At 41.9% G+C, this 18578-nt stretch overlaps 1 protein-coding gene across 1 annotated transcript in view; it reads right to left on the bottom strand.

Moving 5' to 3' along the window:
* LOC115180196 (mucin-2) overlaps positions 1 to 18578 on the bottom strand; it is a 41320-nt gene that overhangs the window by 19563 nt on the left and 3179 nt on the right. The window contains exons 3-16 of the mRNA XM_029742092.1: positions 11702 to 11930; positions 10896 to 11025; positions 10681 to 10744; positions 9740 to 9822; positions 9174 to 9357; positions 8892 to 9017; positions 8537 to 8657; positions 4613 to 4748; positions 4422 to 4499; positions 4113 to 4320; positions 3768 to 3917; positions 2659 to 2753; positions 2379 to 2511; positions 1488 to 1731 (exon numbers count right to left, since the gene is read on the bottom strand). Of these exons, the coding sequence (XP_029597952.1) occupies positions 1488 to 1731; positions 2379 to 2511; positions 2659 to 2753; positions 3768 to 3917; positions 4113 to 4320; positions 4422 to 4499; positions 4613 to 4748; positions 8537 to 8657; positions 8892 to 9017; positions 9174 to 9357; positions 9740 to 9822; positions 10681 to 10744; positions 10896 to 11025; positions 11702 to 11930 (1981 nt within the window). The remainder of the gene's footprint in view (positions 1 to 1487; positions 1732 to 2378; positions 2512 to 2658; positions 2754 to 3767; positions 3918 to 4112; positions 4321 to 4421; positions 4500 to 4612; positions 4749 to 8536; positions 8658 to 8891; positions 9018 to 9173; positions 9358 to 9739; positions 9823 to 10680; positions 10745 to 10895; positions 11026 to 11701; positions 11931 to 18578) is intronic.

The raw sequence follows: 18578 nt of genomic DNA on the forward strand, positions 1-18578 counted from the left end.
ACGACGAAAAAGTCCAATAAGGTGCACAGACTATACTGGAAACAACCACCCACAAACACAAGTGAAAACAAACACAACTAAATATGGCCTCCAATTAGAGACCACAACAACCAGCTTCCTCTAATTGGAGGTCATTGACAAAACTAACATAGAAATAGAAAGCTAGATAAACACATAGAAATAGATAACCTAGAACACAACCAAAAACCCCGAAACACACAAAACAAACACCCCCTGCCACACCCTGACCAAACTACAATAACAAATAACCCCTTTTACTGGTCAGGACGTGACACAGACAGGAGAGGACTGGGGGAAGTAAGGTGACTTCCGTGTTGTTGGAGATGGTGCCTGAGCGAAGACGAGGGAGTTTGAGTTTGTGTGTCAAACAGGATACAGCAAGACCCGGAGCCCAGAAGATGGTATCCCGGAGAGGGTCTTTTGATTTTTATTTAATAAACACCCTTGTAACCGAGCTAATCATACTCTGTCTGATCTGTGTAAACGTCTTGACAAACCCCCTGGTCTGCCACAATACACTGAGATCATATGACAGATCATGTGGCACTTAGATTGCACACAGGTGGACTTTATTTAACTAATATTGTGACTTCTGAAGGTAATTGGTTGCACCAGATCTTATTTAGCGGCTTCATAGCAAAGGGGGTGAATACATAAGCATGAACCACTTTTTCGTTTTTTATTTTGTATACTTTTTTTAAACAAGTAATTTTTTTCATTTCACTTCACAAATTTGGACTATTTTGTGTATGTCCATTATATGAACTCCAAATAAAAATATATTGAAATTACAGGTTGTAATGCAATAAAACAGGAAAAACGCCAAGGGGGATGAATACTTTTGCAAGGCACTGTATGTATACGTTCACATACTAGGGGAGAAGTGAATGGAAACTGTAGAGTTCCAGTGTGTAGAACAGTTTTTGCCCAATCTGCATTCTTTAAAAGCTGTTCAACACTGGAACCAGCTACCAGAAAACCAAAAATGGTGACTAGTGTCCGTGCTTTTACACAAAAAGCGGTATAAAGAACAGTAGGTTTGTAACCACTTAAAAACCTTTTTCTTTGCTGTTTGTTTTTGTTGCTGTTTTTTTACAACTCATGGTTCCAATAGCAATGTGTCCAATGATTATTATGTGCAATATCTTGACTTTTGTCTGTAAACGTATCTGTATATCCTGACCTCTGTTTTTGTTATTATTCCTAACACAAAAAAAATTGTCTGATGTTTGTATGTTGTCTGTTCGTATATAATGTATTTTCTTGTGACCATGCCCAGGGACTGCAGATGGAAATTAGCAGTTGAATACATCTGGTCCAACGCATCTTTTCTCAAGTGTACGGAGACTTATGTTTTGTTGTACATTGTCCCTGTTCAAATAAACGTAGTAACAAGAGTCAAATTATTTATGCTGACACTGTCATCTGTAATGACACCTCCTTAGCAGTATATAAGAGGAACTCACCACTGTCGTCCATCGATGATAACAGGTCCTGGTGGTGTGACTCCTCCCTGATGGTGACATGGACACTGGGCCTTCGGGGTACAGGTGAGCCCCCCGGTCAGATGAGTGCCCTCCAGGCAGCCACAGCCCTCCACAGGTGCATCCTCCACCCCACACCTGGGGTCTGGCCGGGATAGGGAGAGACAGGTGCTGTTGCACACCTGCATTTCGTAGTCAAACCTCTGATTGTTCTCACACGATACCGCTGGAAATCCAAAATGACATTCATGTTAATAAACATTTACAGAAAATGGCAGAAATATTGGTCAGTGAGAAATCCAAACCAGTTTAATTGGAATGAATGGCAGTAGAGAAGCAGTTAATGCATTTCTTGCTTTTACTTTTGCAGGGAAATAAAAGTAATGTGATACAGTATATCAGAAATTGTGTAATAGAATTATTGTCAATCTAAAATATTGTCATATAAATACAGTTTACACAGGTTTTATACCAATTTTCTGTATAAATAGCCTATAAAATATATGTTGACAGACAATACATTTCTCAATGTTTGTTATCTTGGAAAGCTGTGAGTGTTATTATATGATACAATATCAGTACTTGTTTGCATTTACAACTTGTCTAAGTCCTATCACAAACTAATTTCAGCCAGTGTATGGCTGTGGATTGACTGCATTGTTTGTATGGAATGTAAATTAGAAACATTATTGGAATCATTCCACCTAACAAACATACTGTAAAAATAATATTAAAATATATTGTTTTACACAATAACGTATCACAGTGCTGGCTGGCCACTGGCTTACCAAAATGTCTGACCTTATATACCATCATAAGAAGGTTAATGTCCATTCTAGTACTCCAATTGCTAACTCTATGGGTGTTACTCACTGCAGTTGTTGGCCCTTCTCCAGTCACCCACTGTGATGCCCTGGTTGGCACAGGCTTTGGCATAATTTGCCAGGGCCACACACAAACACTGCTGCAACCCAGTTCCACAGGTACACGTTCTCTGGATACAAGCCTGCAAACATGAAGTCACAAATTATTACAAAACATTGTTACATCATCATTTCCTAGTTAAATACAAGGGTTCAAATATGTATTTTTGTTTGACCTTAATTAATGTATAAAAAGTTCTCAAGATTTGTTGGTATTAGTTAATCCTTGCCTTGTGGTAATTGTCAGTAGGCACGTGATCGTAGCACTTGGCGAAAATCCCACTGGGGTCTCTCAAGGGGTGGCACTTCTCATCTGCAAAAATTTCTGAGAGGTAATCGTCCACATGTTAGATTAAAAAGCACAAAAACAGAAATAGGATTTTTCAATTTCTACACTATGTCGTATTGCAAGACGCATTCACATTCCACTCATTCTTGAAGTCATGTAGACTACCGTAATTTCCGGACTATTAAGCGCACCTGAATATAAGCCGCACCCACTGAATTTAAAAAAAAATATTATTTTGAACATAAATAACATAAATACCGGTACATTGAAACAAATTAACTTTACACAGGCTTTAATGAAACACGGCTTGTAACAAAAATAAATAGGCTTTAACGAAACACGGCTTGTAACAAAAATAAATAGGCTTTAACGAAACACGGCTTGTAACAAAAAAAAAAATTGCAGTAAGCTTTAGTTGTCTTTTTGCACTCAATTCCTCACGCTGCTGTTTCCAACGTCTTATCATCGACTCATTAAGACCAAGCTCCCGTGCAGCAGCTCTATTTCCTTTTCAAACAGCCAGATCAATCGCCTTCAACTTGAAAGCTGCATCATATGCATTTCTCCGTGTCTTTGCCATGATGAGGGTGACAAAATGACTACCGTAATCAGAATGATGGGAAGTTTGAGAGCGTTCGATTTAATCTAAACAGTAAACAAAAACGTTGTTTGACCTTAACCCGTTCGGCAATTTCATTGGTCTAATGAAAGCTTCATGCCGCCAAAAAACTGAGCACGTCACAGAATATGTTTTTTTGGAGAAAAAAAATTAGAAAGCGGGAAAAATCCACATATTAGCCGAGTCATTGTTTAAGCCGCGAGGTTCAAAGCCTGGGAAAGAAGTTGCGGCTTATAGTCTGGAATTTACGGTATGTAATGTACCCAACAAAAAATAGCTTTACTATACAATATAAAAGTAACACATTGTCACTACATGCATTATTTTCATAAAGTCATTAAAACAAACTGATTAATTTCCTTCATAAAAAACCTACTGAACGCATGTGAGAACCTATTTGTTAAGTCATGAAGCCTTCAGAGGGACTTTACCGTTGTCGGTGTTGATGCAGACTTTAGGTATGTTAACAGGACAGTCCCCTACACTCCAGGACAGCGCAAACGGTTCCGCTGCATTTTCTACAATACCACTGCTTGTGGTGAAATCATCAGTGGTATCGGTATTGTAGTTTCCACAAAGTCCTAGTAAAAGGAACGTTACCACGTTATTTTACAGTACAGAAATGACCAGATACATGACATCATTTGTTTGTTTGTTCACAGGATTCAGTCAATGTGACTTAAATACTGATATGACAATGATAATATATAATTACAATGATCATATATAGTGATAATATATGATGCAAAACCATTATGATGATAAAAGCAAAGTACCTTCTGGCATCCCTACTTCACTCTGTGGTAGTGTGATATAGAGCTGGAGGTCTGGAGACATCTGTACTTGGATCTTCATGCCAAAGGATGTCAATACCTGGACATACATGGATGACTGCCAGAACACCATGGCATTGTCTGACTGATGTAGCTCTCGAATTTCCTCTTTCTCAAACTGTACACTGTTGTGAGAGAATCTGTAGGTATTCTGTAATTGACAAACAAAAAAGTGTTTTAGAAGTTGTTGATTATCATAAACAGACTTTGAATGTAAAGGGGAAGCAAAAGTTACAAGCAGACAAATAGTACCTGGTAAATCTGAAGAAACACGTTTTGGATGGAAGACGTCGTCTCAGAAAAATTGATGGATATCGTCCAATTAAAACCCTGTTTTATTTCATTCATAAAGAATAAGGGAAGTTAGTACTTTAGGTGAAAGTACTGTATGAGTACAACTCAAAATGACCATAGTGCTGTGAGATGATAATCTATTGATTTACCTTAGAGGCCATGTATGTGCATTTACCGGGAAGGGCATACTGTTTCCCATCGAACGTGGTCACAAACTGCCCTTCAATCACACACCTACTAGGGCAGCTGTTCTGAGAGCATATCCACTTGCCATTGTTGCACACACTGTAGAGAAATAAATGAGTATCATGTTACGGTATATCTGATCGGGACAAAATCAATAAGTGGACAAATTTAATGAGAAGTCTGACTAGTTCACAAATGACATCCTTTTAACACACAGTGCCTTCGGAAAGTATTCAGACCCCTTGACTTTTTCCACATTTTCTTAGGTTACAGACTTACTCTAAAACGTATTATTTTGTTTTTTTCCTTTATCTATCTACACACAATACCCCATAAAAGTAAAAACAGTTTAGAAATGTTTGCTAATTTATATATATATATATAAAAAAGATCGCATTTACATAAGAATCCAGACCCTTTACTCAGTACTTTGTTGAAGCACCTTTGGCAGCAATTACATCCTCGAGTCATCTAGGGTATGACGTTACAAGCTTGACACACCTGTATTTAGAGAGTTTCTCCCATTCTTCTCTGCAGATCCTCTCAATCTCTGTCAGGTTGGATGGGCAGAGTCACTGCACAGCTATTTTCAAGTCTCTCCAGAGATGTTCGAACAGGTTCAAGTCCGGGCTCTTGCAGGCCACTCAAGGACATTCAGAGACTTGTCCTGAAGCCACTCCTGCATTATCTTGGCTGTGTGCTTAGGATTGTTGTCCTGTTGGAAGGTGAACCTTCGCCCCAGTCTGAGGTCCTGAGTGCTCTGGAGCAGGTTTTCATCAAGGATCTCTCTGTACTTTGCTCCGTTCATCTTTCCCTCGATCCTGACTAGTCTCCCAGTCTCTGCCGCTGAAAAACACACCCACAGCATGATTCTGCCACCACCATGCTTCACCGTAGGGATGGTCCCAGGTTTCTTCCAGACATGACATTTGGCATTCTTGGTTTCATCAGACCATAAAATCGTGTTTCTCATGGTCTGAGAGTCTTTAGGTGCCTTTTAGCAAACTCCATGCAGGCTGTCATGTGCCTTTTACTGAGGAGTGGCTTCCGTCTGGCTACTACCATAAAGGCCTGATTGATGAAGTGCTGCAGAGATGGTTGTCCTTCTGGAAGGTTCTCCCATATCCATGGAGGAACTCTTGAGCTCTGTCAGTGTCACGGTTGTTCGAAGGAGCGTACCAAAATGCAGCGTGACATAGAACAACCCAAAACACCCCCTGTCATGCCCTGCCCTACTCTACTATAGAAAATTACATCTTACTATGGTCAGGACAAAAAAACAACAACAAAACACAAAGGGAGGGTAGGGTGGGTGACTAATGTCTATGGCGGCGGTTCTGGTTCCGGGCGTAGTACCCCCACCGCCAAATGATCCCCCCGCTTCTGTATGTCCAGAGGAACCAGACCATGGATCATCGCCGGAGGCTTTCTACCGCCAACCGCCGCTGAAGACTCTGGGCTAATGGCTGCCGCTGAAGGCTTTGGGCTGCAGAACGCCGCTGAAGGCTCTGGGCTGCAGACCTCCGCTGAAGGCTCTGGGCTGCAGACCGCCGCTGAAGGCTCTGGGCTGCAGACCGCCGCTGAAGGCTCTGGGCTGCAGACCTCCGCTGAAGGCTCTGGGCTGCAGACCGCCGCTGAAGGCTCTGGGCTGCAGACCGCCGCTGAAGGCTCTGGGCTGCAGACCTCCGCTGAAGGCTCTGGGCTGCAGACCGCCGCTGAAGGCTCTGGGCTGCAGACCGCCGCTGAAGGCTCTGGGCTGCAGACCTCCGCTGAAGGCTCTGGGCTGCAGGCCTCCGCTGGAGGCTCTGGGCTGCAGACCACCGCTGGAGGCTCTGGGTTGCAGACCACCGCTGGAGGCTCCGGGCTGAGGAGCATCGTTGGAGGCTCCGTACTGGTGAGCGTAGCTGGAGGTCCGATGCGTGGGACTGGCATAGGTGGCGCCAGACTGGTAATACGCACCTCAGGTCGAGTGCGGGGAGCAGGAACAGGACACCCCGGACTGGGCAGGCACACTGGAGGGAGAGTGCAAGGAGCAGGCACAGGATGTACTGGGCTATGGAGGCCGAGTGCTCACTAAGGGCCGAGTGCTCACAGCAGGTACTGGCTGTACCGGGTTATGGCTGCGCACTGGAGGAATAGTGCAAGGAGCAGGAATCGGTCTGACCGGACTGGGGAGACGCACTAAGGGCCGAGTGCTCACAGCAGGCATTGGCTGTACCGGGTTATGGCTGCGCACTGAAAGGAGAGTGCGAGGAGTAGGCACAGGACGTACTGGACTATGGAGGCGCACTGGAGGGAGAGTGCGAGGAGCAGGCACAGGACTTACTGGGCAGTGGATGCGCACTGGAGGTCTGGAGCGTATGGCTTGCACAACACGCCCTGGCTGGATGCTCAACTCAGCTCGACAACTGCAGGGTGCGGGTACAGATCGCACCGGCCTGTGAATGCGCCCTGACGACACGGTGCACATCACCGCACAACACGGTGCCTGCCCCGTTGCTTGCTCCCCACAGTAAACACGGGAAGCTGGCTCAGGACTCCACCCTGACTCTGCCCAACTCCCCTTGTGCCACCCCCAAACATTTTTTGGGGGGCTGACTCTCGCACCTGCCTCTTCGTTTGTATCGTGCCTCCTCGCGTCGCCGCTCTGCTCTCGCTGCTTCCACCTGTTCCCATGGGATTCGATCCATTCCGGCCTGGTTTTCCCCCCACGTCCAGGATCCTTTTCCCTCCAGTATGTCCTCCCAAGTCCATTTCTCCTGCTGCTCCATTCCACGCTGCTTGGTCCTTTTATGGTGGGTGATTCTGTCACGGTTGTTCGAAGGAGCGGACCAAAATGCAGCGTGTTCATAGTTCCACATATTTATTAGACATGAAACTGAATGCAATACATAAATAACTTGAAAACACAAAACAACAAACAGTGATGCAGAGAGGTAAACACACTAGTCAAAAGATAATAACCCACAAACAGGAAGAGAAAAACCCCTACTTAAATATGATCTCTAATCAATTAGAGATCAACCCCAAACAATCCCAACATAGAAATAGACAAACTAGAACTTAAACATAGAAATAGAAAACATAGAACAACCCAAAACACCCCCTGTCACGCCCTGCCCTACTCTACTATAGAAAATGACATCTTACTAGGGTCAGGACGTGACTGTCAGTGACCATTAGAATCTTGGTCACCTCCCTGACCAAGGCCCTCTCTCGATTGCTCAGTTTGGCCAGCTCTAGGAAGAGTGTTGGTGGTTCCAAACTTCTTTCATTTAAGAATTATGGAGGCCATTGTGTTCTAGGGGACCTTCAATGCTGCAGAAATGTTTTGGTAGCCTTCCCCAGAGCTGTGCCTCGACACAATCCTGTCTCGGCGCTCTATGGACAATTCCTTCGACCTCATGGCTTGGTTTTTGCTCTGACATGCACTGTCAACTGTGGGACCATATATACACAGGTGTGTGCCTTTCCAAATTATGTCCAATCAATTGAATTCACCCCTTGTGGACTCCGATCAAGTTTTAGAAACATCTCAAGGATGATTAATCAAAACAGGATGCACCTGAGCTCAATTTTGAGTCTCATAGCAAAGGGTTTGAATACTTATGTAAATAAAGTATTTCAGTTATTTTTTATTTTATACATTTGCAAACATTTCTAAAAACCTGTTTTCACTTTGTCATTTTGGGGTATTATGTGTAGATTGTTGAATATTTTTATTTATTTAATTAATTTTAGAATAAGGCTGTAACGTAACAAAATGTGGAAAAAGTCAAGGGGTCTGAATACTTTCCGAAGGCACTGCATACACTAGTGCAATACTTTTGACGAAAACCAAATAGTGCTCTGGTACAAAATAGACTCCTGAGTTCTGATTCTCTCACCAGATCTGGCATTTTGTTCTGCGTTCTTCCCTAGGTGCATAGTTCCTCCCGGCGTACACACATGGGCAGGCTGACACACTTACACAGTCATGGCCCTCCGCTCGATCGTTCAATACCTCACCTGAAACATAGCCATTTAAAACCCTCATCAACCTTATGTGATTGTAACACTAAAGATAATGTTTAAAATTGTCTCCCGGCAGATTGCATAATATGTGACGGTAATCTTAAAAGCAGTGCAGATCTGCTTGCTAAGACATTGTCTGCTCAGTTACAATTAATATTTTAAAGAAACCTTTTACACTTTAGACTACACTTGAAACAATGTTTCTCCGGATGACAGTGTAAGACCTACCTTGGGGGCAGACACAGGTGCTGGTGATGTCCTGATCATTGGTTCTAGGTGCTGGGTTGGAACAGGTGGGAACAAACGCATCACCCTGCTCCTCAAAGTGTAGTTCTCCTGGGCAACTGAACTCAGCTGTTTCACAACAGACAGACACACACGTCTTTAAGAATTTGTTAAAGACATTAAAGACAAAATTGCTTTAACAAGATTAATAGTCATTATAATGTGTTATAACTGTTCATAACATATTTATAAACTAAAAGCTTTTTTCTGAACTGATTTACTTACGGCAGTGTGTCAAGGTCCTCCAAGCGTAGCTGGTCTGACACCGATGGGCAATTTCTTTGTAGAACGCACATCCTACATAATGCTCTTTTTCATATCCGTAAATATTCTCTTTACAAAGAGTTATGTATTTGCTTGTGTTAGCCTGCAGACATTCAATGTAGTTGGAGAAGAACTTCTGACAGACCTATTAAATAATACATAATACATACAGTACATCATACTGTAAAACACTAGTGCAGACTTCAAAACAGTATAACCTATGTTACAGCAACATGGCATTATCTATATAGAAATATTACCATCAAGACTTGCCAGAAAATTGTAGGGTTCTATGTCTTCGATCCATTCTTTACCATTCACCAGAAGTCTAGTGTTATTTACCAAGCCATAACCTTGAGGCCAAGCACGCAATACCAGAGATCCCAATCAGTGATATTAGTACTTTACCACCAGATTCAAACGGTGGTCCACGTCCAAAATAGCACTTATATAGTGATCAAAAAGAAGTGCACTAGATAAGGAATGGGGTGTCATTTGGGATGTAGAACATAATTCAGGAAATGTACCGTGCTCTTAGTGCGGAGGGAGTCCATGGTCTGGCACCCGTCCTCTGAAAGAACACTCTCTGCAATCAATCGCTGACGGTCATCTAATTTTGCAGGAAAATATAGAGTAGTTAGTACACTGGAGTGTAGTTAAAGTGCAGTTTACAGCAAGTAGTGTAGTTAGCGCACAGCTAACAGCAAGAAGTGTAGTTTGCGCCCAGACAATTGATATTCAAGAGGCTGTTCACTATATTTTTCTCCATACTGCATTTTGCAGATTACTTAGACAATCCATATGTACAATACAACGTGATATACAGTATATATATATATATATATATATATATATATATATATATATATATATATATTACCAGTACACAGTACCAGTCAAAAGTTTGGCCACACCTACAGTACTCATTCAAGGGTTTTTATTTATTTTTACTATTTTCTACATTGTAGAATAATAGTGAAGACATCAAAACCATGAAATAACACATATGGAATTATGTAGTAACCAAAAAAGCGTTAAACAAATGAAAACATAATTTAGATTTTAGGTTCTTCACAATCACCCGACCTCAACCCAACTGAGATGGTTTTGGATGAGTTGTGCCGCAGAGTGAAGGAAAAGCAGCCAACAAGTGATCCGCATATGTGGGAACTCCTTCAAGACAGGTGAAGCTGGTTGAGAGAATACCAAGAGTGTGCAAAGCTGTCATCAAGGCAAAGGGTGGCTACTTTGAAGAATCTCAAATATAAAATATATTTTGAATTGTTTAACACTTTTTTTTTGCTACATGATTCCATATGTGTTATTTCATCATATTGATGTCTTCACTATTATTCTACAATGTAGAAAATAGTAAAAATTAAGAAAAACCCTTGAATGAGTAGGTGTTTTGACTGTTACTGTATATATTTAGAAGAGGTACAAAAAATATGTTTCTAAGGTAATCGACCTGCTATATCTGGTCGTCCACAGAGTCCAGTCATTCCAAGGACTAGCTCCTGCTCCAGTTTCACCTGTTAGAGGACAGACCAGGGACCAGCCAATCAGTTATGTATTAATAGGTCATCTCGGCACCAGGAACCTAATCAAATTTGTTAAAGATAGCATGAGAGATTAAATAATAGGTAACAACAATGTATTTGAAGCTGTTCATGGATCACTCACCCAGAGAGAGTCGATGCCCACGCCCACACTGCTCCAGATGACAGACAGAGGTAGAACAGTGCTCCTCAGCTTGGTGTTGATACCGTACTGGAACACATGTTGATAGGTGTGATCGTAGGGAAGGGACACCCTGTGACAAACACGTCATAGTCAATCGTCATCAATCATCATCATCTTCTTCCTCAATGCCAAGTAGGTTAATGATCATTTTAGACTGTATATTTTGTTGGTGTGAAGAAAAGGGCATGAAAGTCTAGCTAATATTTGGTGAAATATCTAATTAATAACTTGGTCATGCTAGAGCTCTCAGATTAATGATGTATGTAACTGCATTACGCAAGAGACTATAGTAATATCACCTTGGTGCATTTGAAGGTAACCAGATTCATCCATTCATTATTTCCGCTTAGAGCTAGCAGTTTATGTAAGATAATTACAGTTACAAGTAATCATAGACGTCAAAAAACTGTGAAGGACAGACATTTCACTATTCAATGTAATCACTTGATTTGAAGTAATAGTGTAATTGGCAGTATCACAGACCACGATTTAGCACATTGGATTAAAAATCACATTCAATACAGGATACATACATCCACTGAACATGTTTTAAATCCAGCTGTACAGTTAATTAACTTTATCTGGATCTTGAAGACCCACTCCTGAACTGTGTTATGCATGATTTTATATGAAAAGTGACTATATCTGGAACTTTGCAACTACCCCTTTATGTGTTATCTGTTTTTTTATGAGTAAATAATTAGACATAATTTAACAGAATTAAAATAGAGTAAATAAAAACAAACATTCTCTGCTCGACGAAGATGGTTCCATTGTACAGAATCCGGGTCTGGATCTTGTTGACGTTGATCTCGATATATTCCAGTAGGCCGTTTTCACCTCGACGCATGGTGATGTCACAGTCCACCCGGTTGTGAGTAAAACGTGTCAGCGTGAACGGACAGGTGGAGCGGACGTAGAATACCGTTCCGTTGAACATCTGGACGACTCCACTGCCGAAGGTCTTACACACATCTGGAAACAAACAGAGAAGAGTCAAATGTCTGCTGCAGTAATAAATCTACATAGAAAAACTGAATTTAAAGGGAAACTCCGTCACTTTTCATCCTTTTCAATTGTGTTGAACATTTAAGTTGAGTAGAGTTCAGTAGAGTTAATGTTATGTATACATTAGATAGAATTTTTAAGTTTTCTCTCCAAGATGGCATAGCAGTCAGACGTCTTTTGTCCTCGTCTTGTTTTGTCCCGTGTGTATACATATTTACTTATTTTCTTCGCATATCTTTTTATATATATTTTTTCATAAAAACTCAACTTCAAAGCACTCTCCTGCAACTCGCCTCACCAATAAAAAAAAGTATTATTCAACTCAAATCTGAAATCCACAACAGAAGCCAGCCAGAAACTAGCCAGAAGCTAGCGTTAGTATTCAACTAACCACGGTTGGTGGTCATCAACTATCCCTTAGCTCGAATAGCTATCGCCAGTTTTGTACAATGCGAAGCTGACCAGAGCATACCGAACCTATTTTTCTCTCCATATCCCCGGATTTCTATCGCAAGCTCTGGACATTTACACCTGGATCTTGCAGCTAGCTAGCTGCAATCCAAGTGACTATTGGCTAACGTCGGTCCCAGAGCAAACATCAATTATTCCGGAGCTAGCCAGCTGAAGAGTTCCATCAGCCACTCCTGGGCTACAATCACCTATCCGGACCCATTTTCCTGCCGATGCGGAGCCCCACCGGGCCTTCACGACTGGACTACCGACGTTATCTGCCCGAGGGAGTTATCCAACTCGCGATGTAACCTGAACTCCCATCTGCGGCCCGCTAATCGTTAGCTGTCTTATCGGCTGCTATGTGAATAGGTCTATCGGACAATTTTCTTGGGCCACTATAACTATTTTTGCCAATTGGATTGGTCCCCTCTACCACACGGAACCCCACTAATCTACAGACGGAAACGCACGAGGTGGCTAAAAACAGAGCTCCCTCCATCTTCTGCCAGCTTGCTACCTATGGCCCAGCTAGCTGTCTGAATCTCACTGGACCCTTATGATCACTCGGCTAAGCATGCCTTTCCTTAATGTCAATATGCCTTGTCAATATGCCTTGTCCATTGCTGTTCTGGTTAGTGTTTATTGGCTTATTTCATTGTAGATCCTCTAGCCCTGCTCGTTATACCTTATCCAAGCTTTCAGTTCCACCACCCACACATGCGATGACATCCCCTTGTTTCAATATTGTTTCTAGAGACAATATCTCTCTCATCATCACTCAATGCCTCCACTGTATTCACATCCTACCATACCTTTGTCTGTACATTTGTCTGTACATTATACCATGAAGCTATTTTATCGCCCCCAGAAACCTGCTCCTTTTACTCTCTATTCCGGACGTCATAGACGTACCCTTATCCTACTCCTCCTCTGTTCCTCTGGTGATGTAGAGGTGAATCCCTGCAGTGCCTAGCTCCACTCCTATTCCCCAGGCGCTCTCTTTTGATGACTTCTGTAACCGTAATAGCCTTGGTTTCATGCATGTTAACATTAGAAGCCTCCTCCCTAAGTTTGTTTTATTCACTGCTGTAGCACACTCTGCCAACCCGGATGTCCTAGCCGTGTCTGAATCCTGGCTTAGGAAGACCACCAAAAACTCTCAAATCTTCAAGATAGAACAGCCAAAGAGGGCGGTGTTGCAATCTACTGCAGAGATAGCTTGCAGAGATCTGTCCTACTATCCAGGTCTGTACCCAAACAATTTGAACTTCTACTTATAAAAATCCACCTCTCTAAAATCAAGTCTCTCACTGTTGCCGCCTGCTATGGACTACCCTCTGCCCCCAGCTGTGCTCTGGACACCATATGTGAACTGATTGCCCCCCATCTATCTTCAGAGCTCGTGCTGCTAGGTGACCTAAACTGGGACATGCTTAAAACCTGTTATGGACAGACGTTCCGCTAGCGGAACCCCGTTCCGCCAGCGGGACCCCTCGCCAACAGCCAATGGAATAGCAGGGCGCGAAATATAAAACAACAAAAATCACAGAATTCAATTTTCTCAAACAATCAACAATTTTACACCATTTTAAAGATAAACTTCTCGTTAATCCAACCACTTTGTCCGATTTCAAAAAGGCTTTACAGTGAAAGCACAACATTAGATTATGTTAGGACATCAACTTGACAAGAAAAACCACACAGCCATTTTCCAAGCAAGGAGAGGCATCACAAAAACCAGAAATACAGCTAAAATGAATCACTAACCTTTGACGATCTTCATCAGATGACACTCCCAGGACTCAATGTTACACAATACATGTATGTTTTGTTCGATAAAGTTCATATTTATATCCAAAAAACCCATTTTACATTGGCGTGCGATGTTCAGAAAATGTATTGCCTCCAAAACCTGCGGTGAATGAACACCTCAATTTACAAAAATACTAAGCATAAACGTTGATAACCTTTACAACAGTTATTGAAAGAATTATAGATACACTTCTCCTTAATGCAACCGCTTTGTCAGATTTCAAAATAGCTTTACGGCGAAAGCACATTGTTCAATATTCTGAGTACAGAGCTCAGCCATCAAAGCAAGCTATACAGTTACCCGCCAAGTTCTGGAGTCAACAAAACTCAGAAATAGTGTTATAAATCTTCACATACCTTTGCTGATCTTCATCGGAATGCACTCCCAGGACTCCCACTTCCGCAAGAAATGTTTGTTTTGTTCGATAAACTCCATATTTATATCCAAATATCTCCTTTTGTTCCCACGTTCAGATCACTATCCAAAGGCAAACTGCGCGAGCACAAAAACCAGAGACGAAAAGTCTAAATGTTCCATTACCGTTCGTAGAAACATGTCAAACAATGTTTACAATCAATCATTAGGGTCTTTTTAACATAAATATTTGATAATATTCCAACCGGACAATAGTGTATTCATTACAGAGGAAAAAGAAGGAACGGCGCACCTGCTTGCTTGCGCAGTAAACAACTCATTGTCCTCAGGCAGTCCACTGGTTGAATGGTCTCTTATTCTCTCCCCAGTAACAGTAGAAGCATGAAACAAGGTTCTAAAGACTATTGACATCTAGTGGAAGCCTTAGGAAGTGCAAAATGACCCCACAGACACTGTAGTTTGGATAGGCAATCACTTAAAAACTACAACCCTCAGATTTCCCAAATCCTGGTTTTTTTTCTCAGGATTTTGCCTGCCATATGAGTTCTGTTATACTCACAGACATCATTCAAATGATGATGTTTTAGAAACTTCAGAGTGTTTTCTATCCAAATCTTGACTCTGGGCCCGAGCAGCAGGCAGTTTACTCTGGGCACGCTTTTCACCTGAACGTGAAAATACTGCCCCCTATCCCTAACAGGTTTTAACACCCCAGCCATCCTACAATCTAAGCTTGATGCCCTCAATCTCACATAAATTATCAATGAACCTACCATGTACTACCCCAAAGCCATAAACACGGGCACCCTCATAGATATGATCCTAACCAACAAGCCCCCTAACCAACAAGCCCTCTGCTGTTTTCAACCAAGATCTCAGCGATCACTGCCTCATTGCCTGCATCCATAATGGGTGAGCGGTCAAATGACCTCCACTCATCACTGTCAAACGCTCCCTGAAACACTTCAGCGAGCAAACCTTTCTAATCGACCTGGCCCGGGTATCCTGGAAGGATATTGACCTCATCCTGTCAGTAGAGGATGCCTGTTTATTTTTTTTAAATGCCTTCCTCACCATCTTAAATAAGTATGCCCCATTCAAGAAATTTAGAACCAGGAACAGATATAGCCCTTGGTTCTCTCCACACCTGACAAATACTGGGCAGTATTTTCACGGCCGGATGAAAAACGTACCCAATTTAAACAGGTTACTACTCTGGCTCAGAAACTAGAATATGCATATTATTAGTAGATTTGGATAGAAAACACTCTAAAGTTTCTAAAACTGTTTGAATTGTGTTTGTGAGTATAACAGAACTCATAAGGCAGGCAAAAACCTGAGAAAATTCCAAGCAGGAAGTGGCCTGTCAGAGAATGTGTAGTTCTTCTTTTGGTTCTCTATCGAAACTATAGTATCTGTGCTGTTACGTAGCACTTTCTAAGGCTTCCATTGGCTCTCTAAAGACTTCAGAAAGCGGATTGAGGTGTCTCCTGTCTCTGGGCAGAATTTTGTAGCTCAGTTTGTCAGTGGTCTGCCTGGTGACTAAGAGATTGGATATGCGCGTTCACGAGACCACGCTGTTTTTTCTTTACCTCTTTGAATGAATACACTATTGTCCGGTTGGAATATTATCACTATTTTACGAGAAAAATACCATAAAAGTTGATTTTAAACAGCGTTTGACATGCTTCTAAGTACGGCAAAGGAACATTTAGAATTTTTTTGTCTCGAAATGCACTCGCGCGTTACCCTTTGGATAGTGACCTGAACGCACGAACAAAACTGAGGTATTTGGACATAACTATGGATTATTTGGAACAAAAACAACATTTCTTGTGGAAGTAGAAGTCCTGGGAGTGCATTCTGATGAAGAACAGCAAAGGTAATCAAATTTTTCTAATAGTAATTCTGAGTTTAGTGAGCCCCGAACTTGGTGGGTGTCAAAATAGCTAGCCGTGATGGCCGAGCTATGTACTCAGAATATTGCAAAATGTGCTTTCGCCGAAATGCTATTTTAAAATCTGACACCGCGATTGCATAAAGGAGTTCTGTATCTATAATTCTTAAAATAATTATTATGTTTTTTGTGAACGTTTATCATGAGTAATGTAGTAAATTCACCGGAAGTTTTGGGTGGGAATGCATGTTCTGAACATCACATGCTAATGTAAAAATCTATTTTTGGATATAAATATGAACTTGATTGAACAAAACATGCATGTATTGTATAACATAATGTCCTAGGAGTGTCATCTGATGAAGATCATCAAAGGTTAATGCTTCATTTAGCTGTGTTTTGGGTTTTTGTGACATATATGCTTGCTTGGAAAACGGCTGTGTGATCGTTTTTGTGTCTATGTGCTCTCCTAACATAATCTAATGTTTTGCTTTCGCTGTAAAGCCTTTTTGAAATCGGACAATGTGGTTAGATTAACGAGAGTCTTGTCATTAAAATGTTGTAAAATAGTTGTATGTTTGAAAAATTGAAATTATTGCATTTTTGAGGTATTTGTATTTCGCGCCACGTTCTTCCATTGGATATTGGCGCTAGCGGAACCCCTAGATGTAAGATTAACCAACACAAAAACATCCTGTGGCGTTCTGCATTAGCATCGAACAGCCACCGTGATATGCAACTTTTCAGGGAAGTTAGAAACCAATATACACAGGCAGTTAGAAAAGCCAAGGCTAGCTTTTTCAAACAGAAATTTGCTTCCCGCAACACAAACTCAAAAAAGTTCTGGGACACTGTAAAGCCCATGGAGAAGAAGAACACCTCCGAGCTGCCCACTGCACTGAGGATAGGAAACTCTGTCACCAAATCCACTATAATTGAGAATTTCAATAAGCATTTATCTACGACTGACCATGCTTTCCACCTGGCTACCCCTACCGCGGTCAACAGCACTGCACCCCCCACAGCTACTCGCCCAAGCCTTCCCCATTTCTCCTTCTCCCAAATCCAGTCAGCTGATGTTCTGAAAGAGCTGCAAAATCTGGACCCCTACAAATCAGCCGGGCTAGACAATTTGCACCCTGTCTTTCTAAAATGATCTGCCGAAATTGTTGCAACCCCTATTACTAGCCTGTTCAACCTCTCTTTCGTGTCGTTTGAGATTCCCAAAGATTGGAAAGCAGCTATGGTCATCCCCCTCTTCAAAGGGGGGACACAGTCTTGACCCAAACTGCTACAGACCTATATCTATCCTACCCTGCCTTTCTAAGGTCTTCGAAAGCCAAGTCAACAAACAGATTTCCGACCATTTCGAATACCACTGCACCTTCTCCGCTATGCAATCTGGTTTCAGAGCTGGTCATGGGTGCACCTCAGCCACGCTCAAGGTCCTAAATGATATCGTAACCGCCATCGATAAGAAACAATACTGTGCTACCATATTCATTGAGTCTATGCATTACTCCTCTCATATCTATATACAGTATTCTATGTTTTACTGTATCTTAGTCTATGCATTACTCATCTCATATCTATATACTGTATTCTATGTTCTACTCTATCTTAGTCTATGCATTACTCATTTCATATGTATATACTGTATTCTATGTTCTACTGTATCTTAGTCTATGCATTACTCCTCTCATATCTATATACACTATTCTGTTTTACTGTACCGCCATCGATAAGAAACAATACTGTGCTGCCGTTTTCATTGACCTGGCCAAAGCTTTCGACTCTGTCAATCACCACATCCTCATCGGCAGACTCAATAGCCTTGGTTTATCAAATGATTGCCTCGCCTGGTTCACCAACTACTTGGATAGAGTTCAATGTGTCAAATCGGATGGCCTGTTGTCCAGGCCTCTGGCAGTCTCTTTGGGGGTGCCACAGGGTTCATTTCTTGGGCCAACTCTTTTCTCTGGATACATCAATGATGTTGCTCTTGCTGCTGGTGAGTCTCTGATCCACCTCTACGCAGACGATACCATTCTGTATACTTCTGGCCCTTCTTTGGACA

This window comes from Salmo trutta, chromosome 40 (assembly GCF_901001165.1).
Source record: "Salmo trutta chromosome 40, fSalTru1.1, whole genome shotgun sequence".
NCBI lineage: Eukaryota > Metazoa > Chordata > Actinopteri > Salmoniformes > Salmonidae > Salmo > Salmo trutta.